Consider the following 20,899-nt stretch of genomic DNA (forward strand, 5'->3'; position numbering starts at 1 on the left):
TTGCATTTGCCTGCAGCGCAATTGGAGAGTATTTCTATGTGTTTCTTATGTGCCACTTATTTTCTCCCCATTTAAATTTTCTATTAATTACACCATAACTCTCAAAGCAGGAGACATTCTCATTATTATTATTTTCTTGTACACTTGGTATCATACATCAAGACTCACACATAAACACCATCTTTGACTCAGGAGCAGGAATACAGAGATGAATGAACTGTACACAAAGGAGCAGAGTTGAGTACATGAAACAGAGCTGTATGCAAATGAATGAAAACCACATGGTAAGCACAGGATCGGGAATATGAGTTAGAGACTTTTGAAGGGCAAAGGGCGAAGGACAATTTCCTTTTTGATGTTTCCTAAAACCTATTACAGTCTAGAATATTCTCAAATATTCTTTTAACTGCTAGAGAATAAGGTTACTCAGTCCTCTTACGGTTGAAATTTTGTTGCTGTCGAAACTCAGATCTATGCATTTTCTTTTGGCATTGAATATAAAAAAAAAAAAATTAAACACCAAAGCAAGAGGAATGGAATTGTCAGTTGTTAAGATGCTCCAAAATATCTGATGTTGAGTTGGGAACAGACTTTTCTCATCTGGGTGTGAAATCACAGCACATATCTGGCGGGAGGGGAACTGTGCTTTTTACATCTCCATATTTCCAGTGTCTAAGCCCATGAAGGGTTCAAGCATTTACTTTTCAAATGAGTGGCTAAAAGGTATGATTTTTTTTTCCTGCTTTTTGACCTCATCTTTATCGAGTCTTATATCTTATTGGGGTAGAGAGCTAGGCTGAGGAAGAAGGTGGTACAAGTGGGACTCTCCTCTTCTAGCTCAGTCTCTAGTGGAGAAGAGAGTGTTGAATAAATCAATATTTTCCAGGCTGTTAGAAGTCTTTAATTAACACCCTCTTTAGACGCTGGGGAACACATATGCTGCCATATCAGATTAACTGGCCCCATCAAAACTCAAAGGGTGATTAAGATAAAGCAAATGACAGTATCTTTCACAAAACAGGAGCAGGGGATGGAGACTCTTTGGTGCTGGGAACCTGACACTTCTCCAGCTGAACAATCACTGTGGTGTAAGGTGGAGGGATGGCAAAGCAAGGGAGGTGTCACATGCCCACGTTACCCACTGGCAGCTTCATTCAGACCTGCTCCCATGCTTGGGCCAGATTCTGTCCTCCAGGCCGGTGTGTGGAGTGTGGCTCTGGTGCCTGCTGCATGTCTGCAGTACTGGGTGTAGGATGGAGAGGGCTCAGCTGTATGGGAATCCCAGGGCTGGCAGCCAAGGACTCCCGTCAGCATTATAAACTGTACCTGCTAGGACACAATGCCAACCTACCGAAACCCTAGGGGAAAACTAGTTTCTATTTCGTCTTACTCCAGACTTGCTATGACAATTCAATTAATTTTTATTAAACATCTCATGAATTACCAAATTGAGATGTAGCCATGGTTTTCATAAAACTGACATTACAAAAAAAACACCACTGCCTGAAGGGGAATTTTATGATCTACACTATTTCAGAGATGCAATCTGATGGTAACTTCAAGATCATTCACCAAAGCAATGAAAGGCCTGGCAAAGCATTTCTTACTATTGATTACTTAATAAATTAATATAGAGCAGTATGTTGAATGCCAAGTGTGGTGTTAAAAGTCAGGTCCTCTTTGTGTCTGAACACACCCAGAGAAGAGGTTGAGGAAAACGTATATTCTTGTCCTCAGTACTGGGCATCAACAGTTCATGGGAATGGTCCTGTTTCTCCAGAATCATATGCGTTTATAGATTACATGTTCGGCTCTCTCTGGACAGCCATGCTGCTCTTCACTTCTTTACTTTTTTTTTTTTTTTAAGGTTTATTTATTAATTATGTACACAGTGTTCTGCCTGCATGTGTCCCTGCAGGCCAGAAGAGGGCACCAGATCTAATTGCAAGCGGTGTGAGCCACCATGTGGTTGCTGGGAAATGAACTCAGGACCTCTGGAAGAGCAGTCGGTGCTCTTAACCACTGAGCCATCTCTCCAGCCCTGCTGTTCACTTCTTAGAGCTTATTTGGACAATTCTATTTCAAAGACAGGTGATTAAGTGCTGCCTAACTATGAGGAGGAAAAAGATAAATATGAATCTGGGAAGTATAGATTTTTAACAGCTGTTTGTTCTCATTTGGTGTATAAAATGTCCTTCTTTAAATTTTTTAAATATAGTTATTACATAGCCTAGACATTGAGATCTCCATTTCTGCTTTGTCAAGGAGCTTGACAATGGGTTCTGTCAACAGTGGGCACCAGAGGGTGACCGGGGGATTAGGGCGAATGGGGAGTTGACTCTTCTTCCTTGTTTCCTTTAGTAGCGGCTACTGTGAGCATCTTGCAAGCAAGGGGTCTCCCACTTGAGAGGAGGAGATGTTTCCACTATAAAGCTTATCTAATGTGAGAAAACAGATTTACTGTTTCTTCCCCCAAAGACCCAATGCCAGAAACAGCCTCTTAGGAATTCTGAGACCCAACTGCCCAGAGTTCTACCTCTACATTTCTCTGTTTTAATAATTCTGCCCACATCCTTTGTTCCCCCAGCCCTTCCGGTGTCACCAACTTTTGTATAACTGCCACTACCATGCTATCCTGGAGTTTTCTTCTCATCTCTTCAGTTACCCCATTAACACATGTATCCTGCATGGCTATTTACATTCAGTTTCCTCTGTGAAGGGTAACTGGGTTTTCTTTTCTTTCTGATTACACCTTGATTGCTACAGAAAGTGATGGTATCTTCAGAAAGAGAGAAACAGGAAAATCAGAGAGAGAGAGCGATGCTGCATTGCATCTGGATTCAGTAGTTACTATTTTGCCTTTACTATTCCATATAACAAGTTGAATCTAAAAATTAGATAATAATAGATGAACAATAGGAGGATTTAACAGACTCTTCAGACCTGTCACTTGAGATAAGCACTATTGTCATTATTTTGTCTCTAATAATTTAGATACTTTTCCTCTACAAATAAATGTAAAGAAAAATCAATTCTCTTAAAGAAAAACAGACATTGTAGGCCCTTTTTGTCACCAAGATTCTTTCTTTGATCTTCAGTAAATACCCACAACTTCCAGCTCTGCCTTCCTATTTCTGCCACTTTACATTTAACATAGTACCTCACATGTATCATTCACTACTTCTTTAAATCTTGCAGAGGTTAATTATTCTTTACATTCATTAGCCCAATTTTGCATAACTTTACAGGTGATTCACTCAAGAAACTGCCCCCCAAAACAGGAAGTGGCAAAAGACATATCATTTGATCACAGAGCCCATGATCTTTCCATGATCATACTGTTTCTTTATATTTACACACACACACACAAAACAAACAAACAAACAAACAAACAAACCAAAAAAACCCCCAAACAAAACAACATCTAAATTGGTCGGCCTGGCCTGTTGAAGTCTTCCATTAAAAAAGTCAAACATTGAGATGATCTAAGTTTCTTTCACGAGTAGTTTAGACCCTAGCCAAACATGACAGCAGCTTCAACTCTGGCCTTTAGTGTTGGGAAATTTCCCTATGCTGTTGACACCTAAAATGCATGTACTGCCAGCTTAGTTAAGTTCCATCTACTACAGTGTGTGTGTGTTTCTAACATGGACTAGATAATGAATTTTGAATAGGTGGTATACCAGATTAATACTTCATTAAATACTGTGGGGAAACTCTTTTCTTTTTGTATTTTTTTTTTTACAGAGAGGCTCTCATTGTGTATCCCTGGTTGTTCTGGAATTCATCTGAAGACCAGGCTGGCCTGGAACTCAGAGATCTGCCTGCCTCTGCCTCCCAAGCACTGGGCTTAAAGGCATGTGCCACTATGCCAGGCTTAGAAACTCTTTTTTTAATAGAGACCTGGAATTCTTATCTTACTTCTGCTAACAAAATTAATTCCATTCTTGGAAATAAGAAGAGCCATAGAAGAGTTGGAAGAAATAATCAATGTGTTATTTTTAACACGATCACAAAAAGATTTGCTACATGATTATAGACTAATAAACATGAAACCTCCAGTAGAAAAGTATGACAAGTATGATTTTTTAAAAGATTTATTTATTTTATGTGCATTGGTGTTTGGCCTGCATGTATGTCTGTGTGAGGGTGGCAAGTCCCCTGGAACTGGAGTTACACACAGTTGTGAGCTGCCATGTGGTTGCTAGGAATTGAACCTGGGTCCTCTGGAAGAGCAGCCATTGCTCTTAACCCCTGAGTCATCTCTCCAGCCCCATGATTATTTTTTATATAAGAGAAAACATAACACATTAATGTTAGTATGTTAAAATGATTGGCTTTTACATCTACTCATAGTGATCCTACATGTCTTAGCTAGGTTATATGGAAGCTATAATGAGTAATGCAACCTTCTGTACTGCTGTGGTTAAACACTCTTCCCCATCAACCACATTTCTTTCAAAATTTCAATCATCACCAAGGTCTTATTCTGGAAGGACCAGTCTTAATAACATTGACATCATGGAAACTTTCATGAATGTTCTAAAAACATAACTACTCTCTTCTGGTAGTTTGAATAAAAGCAGTTCCCCTCTAGGCTCAGATATTTGACTTGGTATCCTCAATCGCTGTCACTGTCTGGGAAGGCTATGGAACCTTAAGCAGGTATATTCCTGCAGAAGGGAGTATGTCACTGGGTAGCTTTGAGAGTTTAGATCCTCCCCCACTCCCAGCCCTCCCCCACTCCCAGCCCTCTCCCACTCCCCAGGTCTCCCCCTGCTTTGTTTTGAGGTTAAAGATGTGATCTCTCAGCTTCTTGCTTGTCTCCTGCTGTCACACCTCCCTGGATATTATGGACTTCCCCTCCGTAACATAAGCTCAAAGAAACCCTTTTTTTCATAAATCACTTTTGATTGTGTTTTTTTTTCTCCACAGCAATGATAAGTAATAAATCTCTAAATTTTCTGATGAATATTTTTGTATCTCACATTATGGTACACATCACACTCTTTGTTTAGTTTACCTTATATTATATAGTAATGAGATCATTAGTAAGAAGAATGATGGTTAAGGAGCTCTGTGTCCCTTGGTATGTATATACCTATATGAACATATCTAGCTATTTATCATCTGTATCAGTACCCATTTCTGTATCCACCTTCTCACACATCTTATTTATCAGGCACCTGTCTTCAGTTTTTTCAGCTTATTTATCCATTCTACAGAATCACTTCAGTTTACTTCTTGGAAACACCAATCCACACCTTCTAAACCATGTTAGATTTTATCCTCTAAAGTTTTTCTGAATATCTAGAAGGAAGTTTCATCATTTTTTTTTCCTTTTTCACAGTGCTAAAGTGTCTTTGTATGCACTTTTGACTTCTAATGCACAGAGACAGTTCAAATATTATTATTCATTTAAAAGGGAAGATTCATGAGACCATAAACCCTATGTAATTTCATCTCTATTTATCTGAATGCTCCTGGAGGGAGGAGGTAATTTTACTAAGTGTTTTGTCAATTCCTGGGAAAGCAGCTTGGGTGGATTTTGTACATGGAAGTGGTGAGAATTTCACCATTTACAAGGCTATTGACCTGATGAAGTAGGCAGACTCAAAAATCTTTATCCAAACCAACCTCTCTCTGGAGAAGATGTGAACATTCAAGCTGGCTTTGCCTATATCTTGACAATAGGCAAGTTACAAAACACTAACTTGGACTTCCTCATTATTTGTGAAAATGCTTACAGGAAACTCCCATTATGACTTGCATGTGGTCAAGAAAGCAGCCTGTGTGACTGGGAAGTGAAGGTGGGACATTCATGTGTACAGCCTGTCACTAATAGGGTTTAATGTTTTAAGTGTGGAACAAGCCTCACAGACTCAGGTGTTGGGACACTTGACCTCCAGTTGGTGGCGCTGTTTTGAGAGGCTGGGGAACCTTTGGGATATGGGGCAGAGCTGGCAGAGGTACAGGCTGAGGAGCAGGGTTGAGGGCTATGGGTGGGCTCAGCTTCTGCTTCCTGCCTATGCTCTCTGCCTCCTGATCCACTGAGACATGAACAAGCCACCTCACGTGCCCACTGCTGTGGATAGATGCCACTTTGCCTACCTTGAGCGATGTCATGCCTTCCCCACTATGAAAATGTGAGCTGAAACAATTCCTTTCTCCTGAGTCGCTTCTGCTGGGTGTTCTGTCCCAGTGATGAGAAAAGTAAAGGAAACACGGACTATTCTGTTTTGGTTTTGGGGTCATAAACATCTTACCTCCTTATTAAGGGAGGCACTTTTTTTTTTAAACAGCATGATATGTGGAAGCACTATTAAAACAATGGAAGAGAATTACAGAGGGGGAAAGTAATTTGGTGGATCAGTGAGAATTGCCAGAAGCATTTTCAAAATGAAGTGGGCATGTTGGCTTCCTGTAATTTAATGGGAATGTCTGCATAGGCCGAGCCTTGTCTTTGGTTTGAGCCGAATGCATTTCCTTTGGTGATAGAGGGAAGCAGGTGAATGATGGAGTAGGAATTATATGGCATAACCTCCTCAGACATACTGCAGGCTTGAGCTGTAGCCGCGTAAGGGGCTCTGTGTAGTCACAGGATGAAAAAGAGCTGTGTGTCTACATGCTATTTCTGCCCTTACAAATTTCTGATTTTTTTCCTGCAGCTATCTAAGAAAAATTTGATATTGTTGTTGTCTAAGCACATTTAAACTTCAGCTGGAATAACTGCCAAGTGATCCATGCCTAGGTAGGTGAATATAACGATTGTATCTGGAGCCCCAGTGCGCCATTTTTATTTCACTTTAAATAAAAAACAAAATGTATCTATGTCAGTCAGTGCCCTTCCACTGTACTCAGAGGCATCAAACAGGCTACAATTATGATGGGGAAGTGATTGTGTCACACTGGGGGAAGGTTTATTGCGTTGGAGTCTGCTAGGCAGTAACACATTCTGTTTCATATTACTCTTTATATCATTGTTTGGCTGTGACTAGAATAATCAAATGCCATCAAATGCTGTCAAATTCAATTTACAGTATTTTTCATTGAAGCGGCCTTTCTGCACTCTATTTCCTGTTTTTCCTTTGCTGGAGCTGCCATGGAATAGTCACTGTAATCATGAGCTTTGTTTACAAAACTAACAGAAGGAAGCCACATCGTGCTCTCTAGCAGTTACCTATTCCCCTTCATTCACAACAGGGGTTTGATACACCTTCCTCATGCAATTAGCATTAAGTAATTGAAAGAAAACTATTTCTGGAGGATGGATACCTTGGATTCTTCAATAAAGCACTTAGTATAAAATGCAAACTTGCATCAGTTATTTTGACACATCCACGTGTATTTGAGTCAGAAATACTATTCTTCACATTCATGTTTGCTGAGGAATTGGCTTGCTCATTTTAGGTAATGCCATGTACAGAACCAGAAATGCAGCCGCACTTTCTCCTTTCCCATTTTTTCCTCCTACAGACTCGGAGCTGGTCACTGCAGGGTCTGAATGAAAGGGTTCCAATGCCAATAGTAACTATCACAGAAGGTGCACGCTACATGGACCAAACACAGAGCAGTGGGGAGTGCTGGGGAGATGGATAAGGCCTGAGAACAGCGGGTAAGGCACAGTAGAAGTGTGCTGCACCCACATGACTGTGTGGACATGGCTTTTGGAGTGGCATTTCATGTGCAAACCCACCTGCCTGCCACACCTATGTTTTCTGCCATACATGCCAAGCACAAAGGGTCTTTGCTGCCGACCTGTTTTGCTTTCAGCTTCCTTCTCTCTTTCTCTCTCCCCTACTTCTTGTCCCCTTCCCATCTCTTCTTGGCTTACTCATCCTTCCCATCTCTTTTCCTTGGCTTACTCATCCTTCCCTCCATCCCACCCCATCTTTCCTCAATCCTCAATTGTTTGCTTCATGCTTTCTCCATGCCCTCTTCTTCTGCTTTTATTTCCTTTACATTAGGGAGATCCATGTAATAAATTCTGCACATTCTTATAAGGAGAAAAACCTGTAAATATACATTGGCCAACCAAGAGGAGAGGCAATAAAGTTGAATGGGAGGGCAGAACACCTGCTTAGCACACACAAGACCCTGGTTTTGACCCTAGAACCGCATAAACACAAAGAAAAAACTGGACAACATGGGAAACAAAGACAGCAACAGTTGGAGGAGTCACAAGATAAAAACCAAGAGCTCTAGGGTCTTGGTCATCAAACAACTAAAGGCTACACAGTTGCAGTGGGCCCTGGTCCTCGGTAGTGTGTCAGAGTTCCCAGCTTCCACCTCTGTCCTCACTGAGAAGTGCTCCCTAGAACATGAATGCACCTCTGTCCTGTGCAAAGTGGAGTATGCATGTGATTCTGCAGCCCTGGGATGACAAGCATTCCCCAACCACCAACCCCTTACCTGTGAATGACATATCCAGTGATGACTCCATTGGGCCTTTGAGGTGGCATCCACTTAACCTCTATGCGAGATGACCCCAGAGCCTTCAGAAGAGGGGACGCGAGACCCACTGGGGCTGCTTCCTGCGTCCTGACATACATCCTACTGCTAACTCCACAGCCTCCTACAAGAGAAACCCAGGGCTTTAGTACTTCAGCCAGCGAGGCAAGGCATCACACAGCCACACTGGAGGGTCACAGTGTCAGAAAAATAATCTATCTGAATACATTGCATACATAGTTCAGTTTGGTCCTAGGGTACCCATGGGATTTGAACATTAAAACACATTATCATTTTTAGATGGTTCATTCAGTAACCATCTATTCATACAGATGCGGACAAGATACCATAGACTTGACTGACCTAGTTTCTATTTCTACTGCCAGTCATAGTCTAGCCAGAAAGTGATTACATTTGAATTTTGTGAGTGGGTAAATGACCCACATATCCTGTATACACTTAATAGTATTTAATGTATTAAACTAACTACTGTTGTTCAAACACACAGACACTGAACAAGTAACTCTAAGTATAGGACATCCATAGCACAGCTCCAGTGATGTGGGGATCAGAAGTCAATTTTGCCCCTAAATCAAGAAAAGAGCATCACCTGGAAGCTGTTTCCATGCTGGTTCAGGGAAAGTAAAACCCTTCAAGCAAACCATAGTTTGTAGGATGGAGTCAACAAATGGACTGGGGTTTCTGATATGAAACATCAAGACCAGCTTTGAAACCTGAGCCAACTCTAGGGGAATGGAACCAGGAATGTGGGAGTCCATCTAACCTCATGTGGAGAGGAGATTGGTAAGTTTCTCCAAGGTGGTGCAAAATACCGTATCTGCATGAATTATATCTCACTTTGCAACCAGGTATTATTTATCATATACAGGCTATGGACACATAATATAATCTTGCTTATACATCTGTTTATTTATTTGAGACATGGTCCTTCTACATAGCCCTGGCTATCCTGGAACTTGCCAGTAGACCAGCTGGCCTTGAACTCACAGAGATCTACCTGTTTCAGCCTCCAAATGTTGGGATTATAGAGGCATGTGCCACCATGTTGAGCCTTCTAGATCTGTTTTAAATGTATAGTAGAGATAAATAATGAATGTGTAATATGCTCTCTAGATTCCATGTCTTTCTCTTCTGAATGTTGGTTTATGTTTCGTCAATCCTCCAATAGAGAGAAGAGCTGGTCACATTCTGTCTAAGATAGCATAGTTGATGCTCCACCAGGCCACAGCCTAAGGCACAGACCTCAACTCATGGCATTGGGTCTAAGGCAACACCATCAAATGTATAGATTCATTTGTATACAATTCAACCGCCCTTTTTTTGTTTGTTTTTTTTTCAAGGCAAGATTTCTCTGAATAGACATGGCTGTCCTGGAACTTGCTCTGTAGACCAGGCTGGCTCTGAACTCAGAGTTCTCCCTGCCTCTGTCTCCTGAGTGCTGGGATTGAAGATGTGCGCCACCATGCTTGGCTTGCAATTCAACTCTTAAATAACTTCTCTCTCCTGAAAATTTTAAAATAAATTTATTTTACATTTTCTATGAAATTTATTCTAGAATCCATTTTGTTTTATATTATCAATGGCCTCTTTGTGTGAGCTGTTTTCTTTTAAAAGGCCTTATAAAGCAAGGCTTTACAGAGCTACCATTTTAACGTATTTAAATATTCATGATGTAATGTGCAAAGATGTCTAATGCTTCATTGGATGCCAAAATGAATTTTCTGGGCAAATAGTCTACCACAAATTGGAAATTAAACATTATCCTTTGTATTTCAACTGAGAAACTGTTCCTTTTTAAGAAAAAAAAAATATTCAGAGATACTTTTTCAAACAAGCCTGGGTCAAGCATCTAAAAGCCAGTCACCGTTTTGGCAGGCTTGTATCCTTATTTCATACTGTGTGAATGGAGTCAGGTGTTTCAGATGGGCAGATTGACGGCGTCCAACAGAGAAGGCCAAAAGCATCACACCTCCACCACTGAGTAAGATGCTGTACTCCACCGGAATCTGGGGAACCAGGATCCCTGGGAAGAGGGAGAAAGAGAGAAAGAAAGAAGCAAAAATGCATCATGTAGGAGGGTCAACGACTCTGTCCCTTAAGAACCATGCACACATACAAGGTTATCCCTGCAAGGAGAGGGTTGGCTTAGAGGAGCACTGAAGCTGTACCAAACACGCGTTGCAGAATACTGCAGTGTACACTCCAAAGGCAAGAGCTGTTTAAACATTCATAATCATCATATCCAAAGATACACTCTACTGGTAAATAAAAATGAAGGCAGCTGTCACTTAAAACACAAGGCAATTAAGGAAGGTATCATATTTTCCCTAGGTTTACTTAAAGTACATTAAAAAAAAAACCAACCCCAGTTTGCTTGTGACAATAATTCTTCTGTGGAGCATTGTGTAAGCCTCTTGTCTGACATGGATCTTTGACATAATAGCCCATAAAATATCCAAATCACAGTCTACCTGGAGAATTCCCAGGGCATTAATTATTGAGCTAGTCCACTCTGTCAGTGAAACTTATGGTCCTTAAATACATATGAAATTTAGGTCCAATAACTGTCATTTTTCACCTGCACTTCTTAAAGTAGTTATTTTTTTAAAAATTTAATCTATTCACAATCTATTCCTATAATTAATTAAATGCCTGTTAACTTTTATTTGGTCATGAAGAAACATACACTTTTTAAAGGCAAGGATATGAGCTTTGAATGGAGGCTGTAGTGGAGGTTCTCACTGAATTATCTCACTGATTGGGGAGTGTGGGGCATTCACAGGATTAGTTACATGACACCTATCAATAAGTTTGTCATTACTGTAGAGACAAGGAAATCTGTAGACAACACCACAGAGCAGACATCACAGGATCTGATGACATGAGGAATAAGGGCCACATAAGGATGTCTTTGCTTCTGGAGGTGAAAGCCCCACTGAGGGGAAGAGCTGACAGACACCTGAGGTGCTCAGGATTGTGTCCCATGGATGCAAGTGGGCACTGGGAAGATTTTCACACTATCAGGACTATCTCTTTTAGAGATTTGTTGTTGTTTGTTGTTTGTTTTTCTCTGTGTTGTGTAGCCCTGGATGTCCTGGAACTCTCTCTGTCAACTAGGCAGCCTTGAACTCACAGAGATCTACTTGCCTCTGCTTACTGAGTACTGGGATTAAAAGGGTGCTTGATTAGGTAGAATCTGACAACCCAGACTGAGTAGCACATGCCTGTGTGTGTGTGTGTGTGTGTGTGTGTGTGTGTGTGTGTGTGTTCATGAGCATATGAACAGACATGTATGATATGTGGGTTATACATGCATGTAGAGGCCAGAGGACATCCTTGGGTATTGTTTCTCTGGCATAGTCCACCTTTTCTTTGTGAGACAGGATTTCTCCTTGACCTGGAACCCATCAAGTAGGCTAGGCTGAATGACCACTAAGTGTAGGAATCTATTTGTCTCTGTCCCCCAACTCTTGAATCACATGTGTGTGCTGCACCATGTCTGATTTTTTTTGTCTGTTTTTAATGTTGAATCTGGGGGGGATCAAATTCAGGTCCTGATGCTGGCATGACATGCTCTTTCCTGTTTAAGCCATCTCCTCAGGTCTAGGACAGGCATTTTTATTTTCATTGTAGACTATCTTACTTATTCACATTTGTCTTCAATGCTTAAATTATCATTTTATCATCAATTCCTAAATTCTTCAAAAATCTTCATTACATTTTTTAAATATTAAATATGTATGTGTGCATGAGCATGCTTTCATGGCTGTGTTCATGTATCCCACTCATACGTGTGTGGCAGTCAGAGGATGCTTTACTGTGGGAGTGGGTTCTCTTCTGTCGGAGAGGGTTCTCTTCAGTCTTGAAGACTGAATTCAGTTTGTGAAGCTTGGGTGACAAGCACCTTTACTTGCTGAGAAATCTTGCTAGCCCAATTCTCAATTCCTGCTTTCAAATGTCATCTTTTCAACAGCCTGATAGATGTTTCTACGTACATTTTCTAAAGTGACCTCAATCTCTAAAAGGGATTACAATCAGAAAAAGTTATGATTTCCCCTTCCAAGTGGAATCATCCCAAGCTTCCTGTTCCAGATAATAGTCACACCATTCTCTGTGTCCTTAAGCCAAGGAAGTCTCTTGGGGTAACCTTGATTTTTTTATCCCCTGAACCCAAGTGACCATTAGATTTTATGATCTCTCCATGTAATTTGGGATTTATAGAAAATCAACAACAAAGGGAGTTGAATGTGTTAAAAAAGATCTAAGCTATATTTGGAAAGCAACACTGCCTGGTGAATGATGGATTGAAACTTGAGACTGGGGGTCAGGAGCAGGTTCATATGACTTCAGCAGTAACACAGACTAGAATAGCACTTTTTCTGCATTCCTGTGTTATCCCAGAGAGCAGCTCTTTTCCCATAATAGCAGATTACTAATTTTAAAAAGTCAGAATCTGTTGTTTTTGCAGAATGTGGCTCCTATGTTTAACTTTTAGCACAAAGTAGCTCAATAATGTGTCAGGTGATTAAATGAATGAATTAGACTCCAGGATAATGGTAACCTTTCTCGTTTAAAAATATTTATTTATCCTCAGCTCCAAAAAAAAAATATTTATTTAATGTGATTGCCTGAGTGTGAGTATGCGCATCATGTGTGAAGTTCGCACAGGGGCCAGAAGAGTGCATCTGATGCCCTTGAATCTACAGTTATAGGCAGCTGTGAGCTGCCAGATGCAGGAGCTTGGAACTGAACCAGGATCCTCCAAAAGAGTAACACATACTCTTAAAAGCTGAGCACCCCCTCCCTGCTTAAAGAGAAGAAACTCAGTCAAGTTAAAAGTCTTGTCTGGATTGCACATTGGCTTGTTGTGGGTAGTAATGATACAGTGTGGCTGCACATCAAAGCTTATATTTCTAAGCTTTGAAAGTAGAATCTTAGATTAAGCTAGCAGGAAAGGAAAATCAGGGCAGGGCTGAGAAAAGCTGTGTAGATAAACAGACCAGTTTTGAACCAGTCAAATTGCCATTAATGAAATAGGAAAATTAGAGAGATTTTACATTCTAAAGACCCAGTTTCCTAGTCTGAGACCCACACATCCTGGACACATGTGGCCTCATGTCAAAGAGTACTCAAAGACAGGGACAAACATCCACCATACTGAGCCCGCTGAAAAGTCACCATGAGCAAGGCCCATCCTCCCAAGCTGAAGAAATTTATGGACAAGAAGTTATCATTGAAGTTAAATGGTGGCTGACATGTATAAGGAATACTATGGAGCTTTGATCCCCTTATGAATCTTGTGACTGATGAGTGTGTGGAAATGGCAACTAGTGGGCAACAGAATAACATCGGCATGGTGGTCACATGAGGAAACAGCATCATCATGTTAGAAGGCTTGGAAAGAATATAAACAATGGCTGGTTAGCAGAGGAGTCCACATCCTTCCCCTAAGGACTAATTGATTGGGGTGTAGAATTGGGTCATGTACATCTTCATACGAACTTTTTGCTAAATAAACTCTTGTGATACTCAAAACAACAACAACAACAAAAACAACAACAACAACAAAAAGACAAGGACAAACACAGAACTTTGTGGAATATTCCTTTGACTTGTAAAATTCTAGGAACACACGATTTTCCTGTCTGAACCAAGGAAATTAGTATAATTTCACTTTTCTTTGTTCATAAAAACTGGCTGTGAGTTTTTCTGATTAAAATGTCTGAATGTAGAAAATGGAAATTCATGAAAGTTTTTACAAGACTAAAGGTCAAAAGCAGGAGTCACTTCAGAGTGAACCACAGCATAAGACTACCAAAGAAATTCATGCTGAAGCACCTTGGGCTGGAAACAACTGCTCAAGAGAAACTCAGAGAATAACTTTAGTCTCTCCATGTTGCCTTGAAATGAATTCGCCATGAACAACACAGCCCAGACATAGGCGCTGGCCTATGACACTTCTGCTCGGGGTCCCAGTAGCGAAGTCTATCTTACTTCTTTTCATGAGAGGATAAAAAGCTATCATAAGATCAAATCCCTAGAAGTTTCAGATAAGTTCACATTTCTCTTGGTTGGTGTAATGCATACACATCATGGACTTATCTAGAAGATGTTCTCCAAGGCCTAATTCTCAACTGTCGGAAGAAACCAGGAATATTTTTAGTGTTCCTAGCAAATTGCTGTAATTAAAATGAAGTTTGAGGGTTGGGGGAAGGAATTGATTATGGAGATCATTTGAGACTCTCAGTTCATTAACTGGTGAGGAGAACCTGGGTAACATATTAAAGAAGAATGCCATGAGGCTCCCCATTCCCTTTAAAACATCCTACAGACAGCACTTCTTGAAGTAGTATAGATGACTGGAGAACGAACCAGGGACCCTTCCAGTTTGCAATTTGACTTTTAAACAGGAATATGTCTTTACAGAAATTTCTATCAGGTACTCCTGATCATTGGAACATTGGAACACCTCATCATTCCAAGTCACTTTGGAGTCTCTCTCCTTAGTACCCTGATGTAGTCTGCAGTCAACAGAAGGGAGGCTGCTGTCTGTCATGTATGGCACTATGAGGTGAGAAGGATGGCCTGGACACTGAGCCTGGAGTTGGCTCTCTTAGGTTTTCCTAGTACCTAGAATCTAACAATGCATCACTTTTTAATGATGGACATTTGTAGCAAATGCCTTCCAACACTATGGGACTCAAGGCAAACATACGGATGCCACACCTACATGGGTTAGAAGATCAAATATGAGGCTAAGAAACTGTAAACTCATGGCCATTGCTTGAGGCTGACTCTTCAGGATGACATGCCCACTCTGTTTCTTTCATTCCTTGGGTAGATCTTGTGGAAGAGTATGGAAGGCATACTCACCATTCTCTCATGTTCCCTCCAACACTTATAAAACCCTCTCTTATATAAAGCCACTATCCAAATAGATATGAATGTTCCATCCATGCAAGTGACTCTCCTCACACTCTCTCACTGTATGCATTTTTAAGTGTGCCTTGTACATGGTCAAGTTGTGCAGTGAAAACAGCCTGTCATTCATCCTTGGTGGTAATTTCAAGTGGTCTCCCACCCAATCTGTCCAAAGTCAGCTTCTTTGTCTTCAGTCTGGACCTACAGCAGACTGCTTCCAGGCTCTGCATCCTTCAACTTCTCTGTTCAAAAATGACAGCACTCCCAGTGGGGCTAGGGCACAAGATTGCCCTTCTACTGTGCTTCAGCTATGGACACAGTATTGATCTAGGTTTGAGCATGGCTAGCCACGGCATGAACCCGGGAAATGTATTTTTCACCTTGCAATTAATGGGCAACAAGAGCCCTTTACGTGCACCTATGAGGTGTTGGAGCAGAAAATGCACTTTAAACTGTGGACATGTCAAACACTGACAAACACCTAGAAAAGAAGGTCCCACCACTGCCATCACTTTGCAGGGCAGCGACACGCAGTCTATGGCGTCCCCGAAACCCTGGGCCATCTGCAATGGATCTGAGATGATGGAGCCCTCTGGTATCCTGATGACTAAATGAAATGAAACGGGCATATTTGTTAGAATCAGCTGGGGAGCCTCACGACTTGGTTAGTTCCCAAGTTCATAAATTCCTGTCAGAGCAAAAGGAGCCTCGGAAACGCGAGTGCACCAATCTACCCTAAGTGCAAATGGCAGTTTTGTTATTTGGTGTCAGAGTTACCAGTCGCACAGTGACAAGCTGCCATAACACATTTTCTTGTTCTCTGAAGAACAAGGGTTGTGTTGGTTAATATTCCTGGCAGCGCTCCTTTTCATAATTTACAACAACTAGATGCTGATAGGTTATTTAACATTTATGAAGTTAAGATGTAATCAGAAAAACCCTGATTATCTTTACAAATAAAAAAGTTAAATTATTCAACTTTTTTCCCCCTCTTTGTGGCTTCATTTCACAGCAGGTGCATACTTTACAATGGGACAAGTCAATCATATGAGCCCTTTTTACATCCCTTTTTTAAGCAACAGGAACAGCAACAATTCTAAGAGTAAAAAAAAAAAAATGTAGAACGCATTAATTCAGTCTGATAGCAGCATTTGCTTCCAAAGACAGCTTACACTTAGAAGAGTGTCTCTAACACACTGGCCAACACCCTGGTCTGTGCAGGCACAGGTGTCTCAATTGTGTCCTTTTGGGGAGTGAGAGGTGAAGCAGGCTTCCTTCACTTCTTTGATGGTAACTGTAGAGGATGCTGCCAGAGGCTGACAGCTCCACTCTGCAGCCCTTTGCTCCCTCCGCAGATGGCGGGGTTTCCCAGAGGAGGGACCATGTCTCAGCTTCTTTAAGCCTTTCAGTGTGATCCAGTGTCCCAGTCCTGCCACACCCATGAGTGGGATCAGTAAATACATTCTTGTTGGTTAAGTGAACACAAGAACCACTCTACCTAAAAGCAAATGAATTCTGCATTCTATGAGGTTTTGAAGCTGCAGATAAAATGACCCTGCTGGACCATTGGTTGGATCGCCCAGCATTATACTGTGGTAATTCACATATTCTGTATCTATAGTAAAATTATTTTTAAATTTTTGAACTTGATTACATAAATGATAAAATGATTTGCTCTATATATCAATTAGGAAGAAAAATAGAATACGGATTTTAATAATATATACACACGCACACATAGACACACGACAGCAAACTAGACAATGATCATCTGGACAGGAGGTGGTTGTAGCACTGTGGGGGGAGTGAGGGCAGTGAAGACAGGCGCTATGGACAAAAGATATGATAGCACATATGAAAATGCCATAATTAACCTCATCCTTGAGTACACTGAGTATATGCTAACTTTAAAGCATTTAAAAAGTAAATAGTTAAAAGGGAAAGTCATGAGACAATATAAGCCCTGTAGGTTGCTTCTGATATCTATGTAATGAATAGCCTAGAGAAAGTCACAGTTTTAAAAAAAATCTGCGTTGACTTTCCTCACTAGTAAAATATGGAAAATAGGTTGATGTGGTAGCCCACACCTGTAATTCCAGCCATTTGCAATGTTGAGACAGAGGGATTGCTAAAAGTATGCCTTGATTATGTAATGAGACACTATCACCAAAACCCCCAAACAAATGTAGAGAACAAGACCTGAGCCATGAAGTTACAGTTACTGAGAGGGGTAAGTGTTTACCTCAACAAAATGCCTAGCTCATGTTAAGACTCAATAATACAAGATACATTTACTTATTAATATGCAAATGAAACATAGACCATGAACTGGGTTTCATTTTTTCTTTTGAAGCTTTCCAATCCTTGTCATTTGGTTACTGCATTCAACAGTGAAAACCGAAAAAATAGCTAATGTTGAATCATCCAAATTAGGGCAAGGTGAATTTTTTATTTAGAAAAGTTGATGTGAACTTTGTTGTTAAACAGATAGCATCCAACTCCACTCACTACAGCTGAAGCTTTAACTCAACACCCACTGGGGTGTCTTGTGTCTAAAGATGGCCCATATTGTGGCTAACTAACCTTTCATCAAAACGTGATTAATAAAAAGTATTTATGTGCCCACGCAGGATTAATTAAAATGATTTCCCAGCAGAAGCATGGTTGCCAATTCTTTTCTTTAATGGACTAAAAGATAAATGGGCAAGGGAAAGTGCCAGGGTTTCAATATTATGCCTTAAACTTAAATAACTCACAATCCTTAGTGAGAAAAAGCTCTTGCTGAATGCGGTGCTATTGTTAATTAGGACATGATTAAGGGGTGGATAGTTCAAAATATAGTCATCATCTTGATAAATTACAATGGCTCATTATTATCTGCAGAGTTTAAATAATTTTGAATGTTTGGGTTCTTAAACAGCAGGACTGGCTGCCTCTGTTCTTTCTCTGAGTAAACGGTTTATGTTCTATGAAACATTTGCTTCTCAATATTCTACCATTTTTCACCCATTAAGGTTACATATATCATTGCTTTCTTTCTGTTGGATCTGTCCTGGTCCAAGGTCCAGAGCAAATACTAGGAAAGAGGATACTTGAGGAGGAGACTAACCTGGCCCCTCTTGCCTCTAATTTGAACAACTGGCTATTATCTTTTCAGAACTGTTTACCACATGGTCTTAAATATTCACACCTCAGCAATGGAAGATAAGTTACTATTGTGACTCCCTCCTCCTTAAAAAAGATTCTATTTATATCTATGCAATTTTTTCATTTCATTTTATTTTTCTGTGTGTGGGTATTTTGCTTATGTGCATGTCTGCACTTCATGCTCATGCAGTACCCTTAGAAGCCAGAAGAGGGTGTTGAATTCCATGGGACTTGAGTTACAGACAGTTGTGAGCCACTGTGTCGGTCCTGGGAATCGAACTTGAGTAATCTGGAAGAGCAGCCAGTGCTCTTTTTACCATTGCACTATCTTTTCAGCACTGATTTAGTTTAAATTCTGTGTATATGTGTCTATGAGTACAGATGCTCACGGAAGCCACAGGAGGGCATCAGAGCTAATGTTACAGCACTTATGAACTGCCTAAGTGGCCGTTGGGAACAGAATTGAATCTGGTCCTTGGAGAGAGCAGGCCTGGCTCTTTCCCATAGAACCATCTCTCTCTAGCTCTTGCCCTTCTAAAAGGCAGAGCCTGAGCTTTGGGCACTTCACAGTCTGCCACGGCCACAGGGAAACTAAGAGGTGGGCTCAGTCCACACTGAACCTGTCCCCTTCTGTCCTGAAAGCTGATAAACTATGCAGCCACCAGACAACAGCAAGTCTTTGGAAAACACGGGTATGTGTGTATTTTTCTTTAAAGTCAGTCTCTTTCTCTCTCTGGTGTGTGTGTATGTGTGTGTGTGTGTGTGTGTGTGTGTGTGTGTGTGTGTGTACGCACATGTGGTGTTGAGCATCCATGGAGAGAGTTGTGGTCCTTAACAGAAAATCAAGTGTATGGATACTTTTACTCTGCAGGGCATGGGAAGTTTGTATTTCCTGCATGGTAATACAAACTTCCCATTTCTTATTGGTTTTCCCACAAAGCCAACAAACATCTTGTAAAATATGTTGCTGTCCATCACCCACCATACAAAGAGCAGGCATCTTAATGTTTTACAGGTTTGAGTGTTTTGGAATTACCTCTACTGACATTTATCAGGTAAATAGGGGATAAATGGACCCAGCTTTGCCTAGGACAGAGAATATTGAACAAGGCTGTAAACCATTTTTTGAATGATCTCTTCATGGGTAGTTGAGACATTTCTCAACCTTCCCTGTTCTCACCTAGCTGGCCTTTCCTGCTCTTGCTTGCTGAGTCCTGACTACTCTTTCTGGACTCTGGGCTGGGTAGGCACAGTCTTCTGGTTCATCCATATACTTTAGTTTGGTGACTCTTTGCCCTTACAGGGCTCACCATTTCTCAATTAATTCTCCTGCTCTGGACTTGCCCGACCAAACAACCTCCTCCCGGAATCATTTGGTTTTAACCAACAGCTAGCCCTGTCCCCTGGAGCCATTGGCTACCACTTCATAAAGCAGACTGCATATCTCATGCATTTGTAAGACTTCCAGTGAAAAAGGCAAAGCTTTGGATTGGGGAGTTAAACCAAAGGCAGGAAGGAATTACTTGTTAGAGACAGCTATTGAACAGATTCACATTTGAATCCTGGCAATGCCTGATGACCTTGAGCATATGATACTATTATTCCACAATTCAAATTCCTAGTATGAAAAATTACCTCTTAGTGTCTGCATAAGAAGTAACTGGAGCCTGGGAGTATTTGGCACATAGTAGGATTTAAGAAGTGTGCATCTATGATATCAGTTCTCACTATCACATCTACCCTTCTCCTGGGGGTCCTAACTCCTTTTACCAGCAGATTTATTGGCACGATCTAAGATGTAGTTTATCGATAGTATTGGAAACATAATTTGAAAACCTGAAATACACTTAATTACCTAGGCAATTCTTGTGTTGCCAAGCAACCACATGGAGTATTTGCTCCCAGGAACTTACCTGCTTGAGGTTACTCTGTTCATATTGATTCCCACAAAATGCACGTGAAAAAAAATCAACTAATTCCATCAATATTTTGGCTTTGTACATTCAAGAGAAAACCATTGACTTCTCTCTTCAGGAAGTAGTGTTGCTGACCACTTTGGTTGGGTGTGAGAGAGTCAGAGTTATTAAACTTTGGTGTTGCATTTAAGTCATGTGGAGAGCTCTTAAAAACAAACAAACAAACAAACAAACAAACAAACAAACAAACCTATATCTCTTGCCTCTACCTCAAGAGAATCTTTTTCCATTAGCCTGGAGTGGAGGATTTGTGTTTTTCTTTTTGGATGGAGTTTCATGTAGTCCAAGCAGATTTCCCACTTCCTATATAGCTGAAGACGACTTTAAACTTCTGATCCTCCTCCCTCTTTCTCCATAGTGCTACAAGCACAGTGTGCACCATG

At 40.8% G+C, this 20,899-nt stretch overlaps 1 protein-coding gene and 1 pseudogene across 2 annotated transcripts in view; one reads left to right on the top strand and one right to left on the bottom strand.

Moving 5' to 3' along the window:
- The window catches only part of Ush2a (usherin), a 701,257-nt gene that overhangs the window by 85,417 nt on the left and 594,941 nt on the right, over nucleotides 1-20,899 (bottom strand). For both annotated transcript variants that reach the window (XR_004946207.1, XM_036202543.1), the window contains exons 58-59: nucleotides 10,337-10,495; nucleotides 8,413-8,575 (exon numbers count right to left, since the gene is read on the bottom strand). Coding sequence is in view for 1 of the 2 variants with exons in the window: in XM_036202543.1 (XP_036058436.1) it covers nucleotides 8,413-8,575; nucleotides 10,337-10,495 (322 nt within the window). In the remaining variant the exon portion in view is untranslated. The remainder of the gene's footprint in view (nucleotides 1-8,412; nucleotides 8,576-10,336; nucleotides 10,496-20,899) is intronic.
- LOC118593213 lies at nucleotides 13,642-13,882 on the top strand (annotated as a pseudogene).

The sequence above is a fragment of the Onychomys torridus genome, chromosome 11, assembly GCF_903995425.1.
Source record: "Onychomys torridus chromosome 11, mOncTor1.1, whole genome shotgun sequence".
Lineage (NCBI taxonomy): Eukaryota > Metazoa > Chordata > Mammalia > Rodentia > Cricetidae > Onychomys > Onychomys torridus.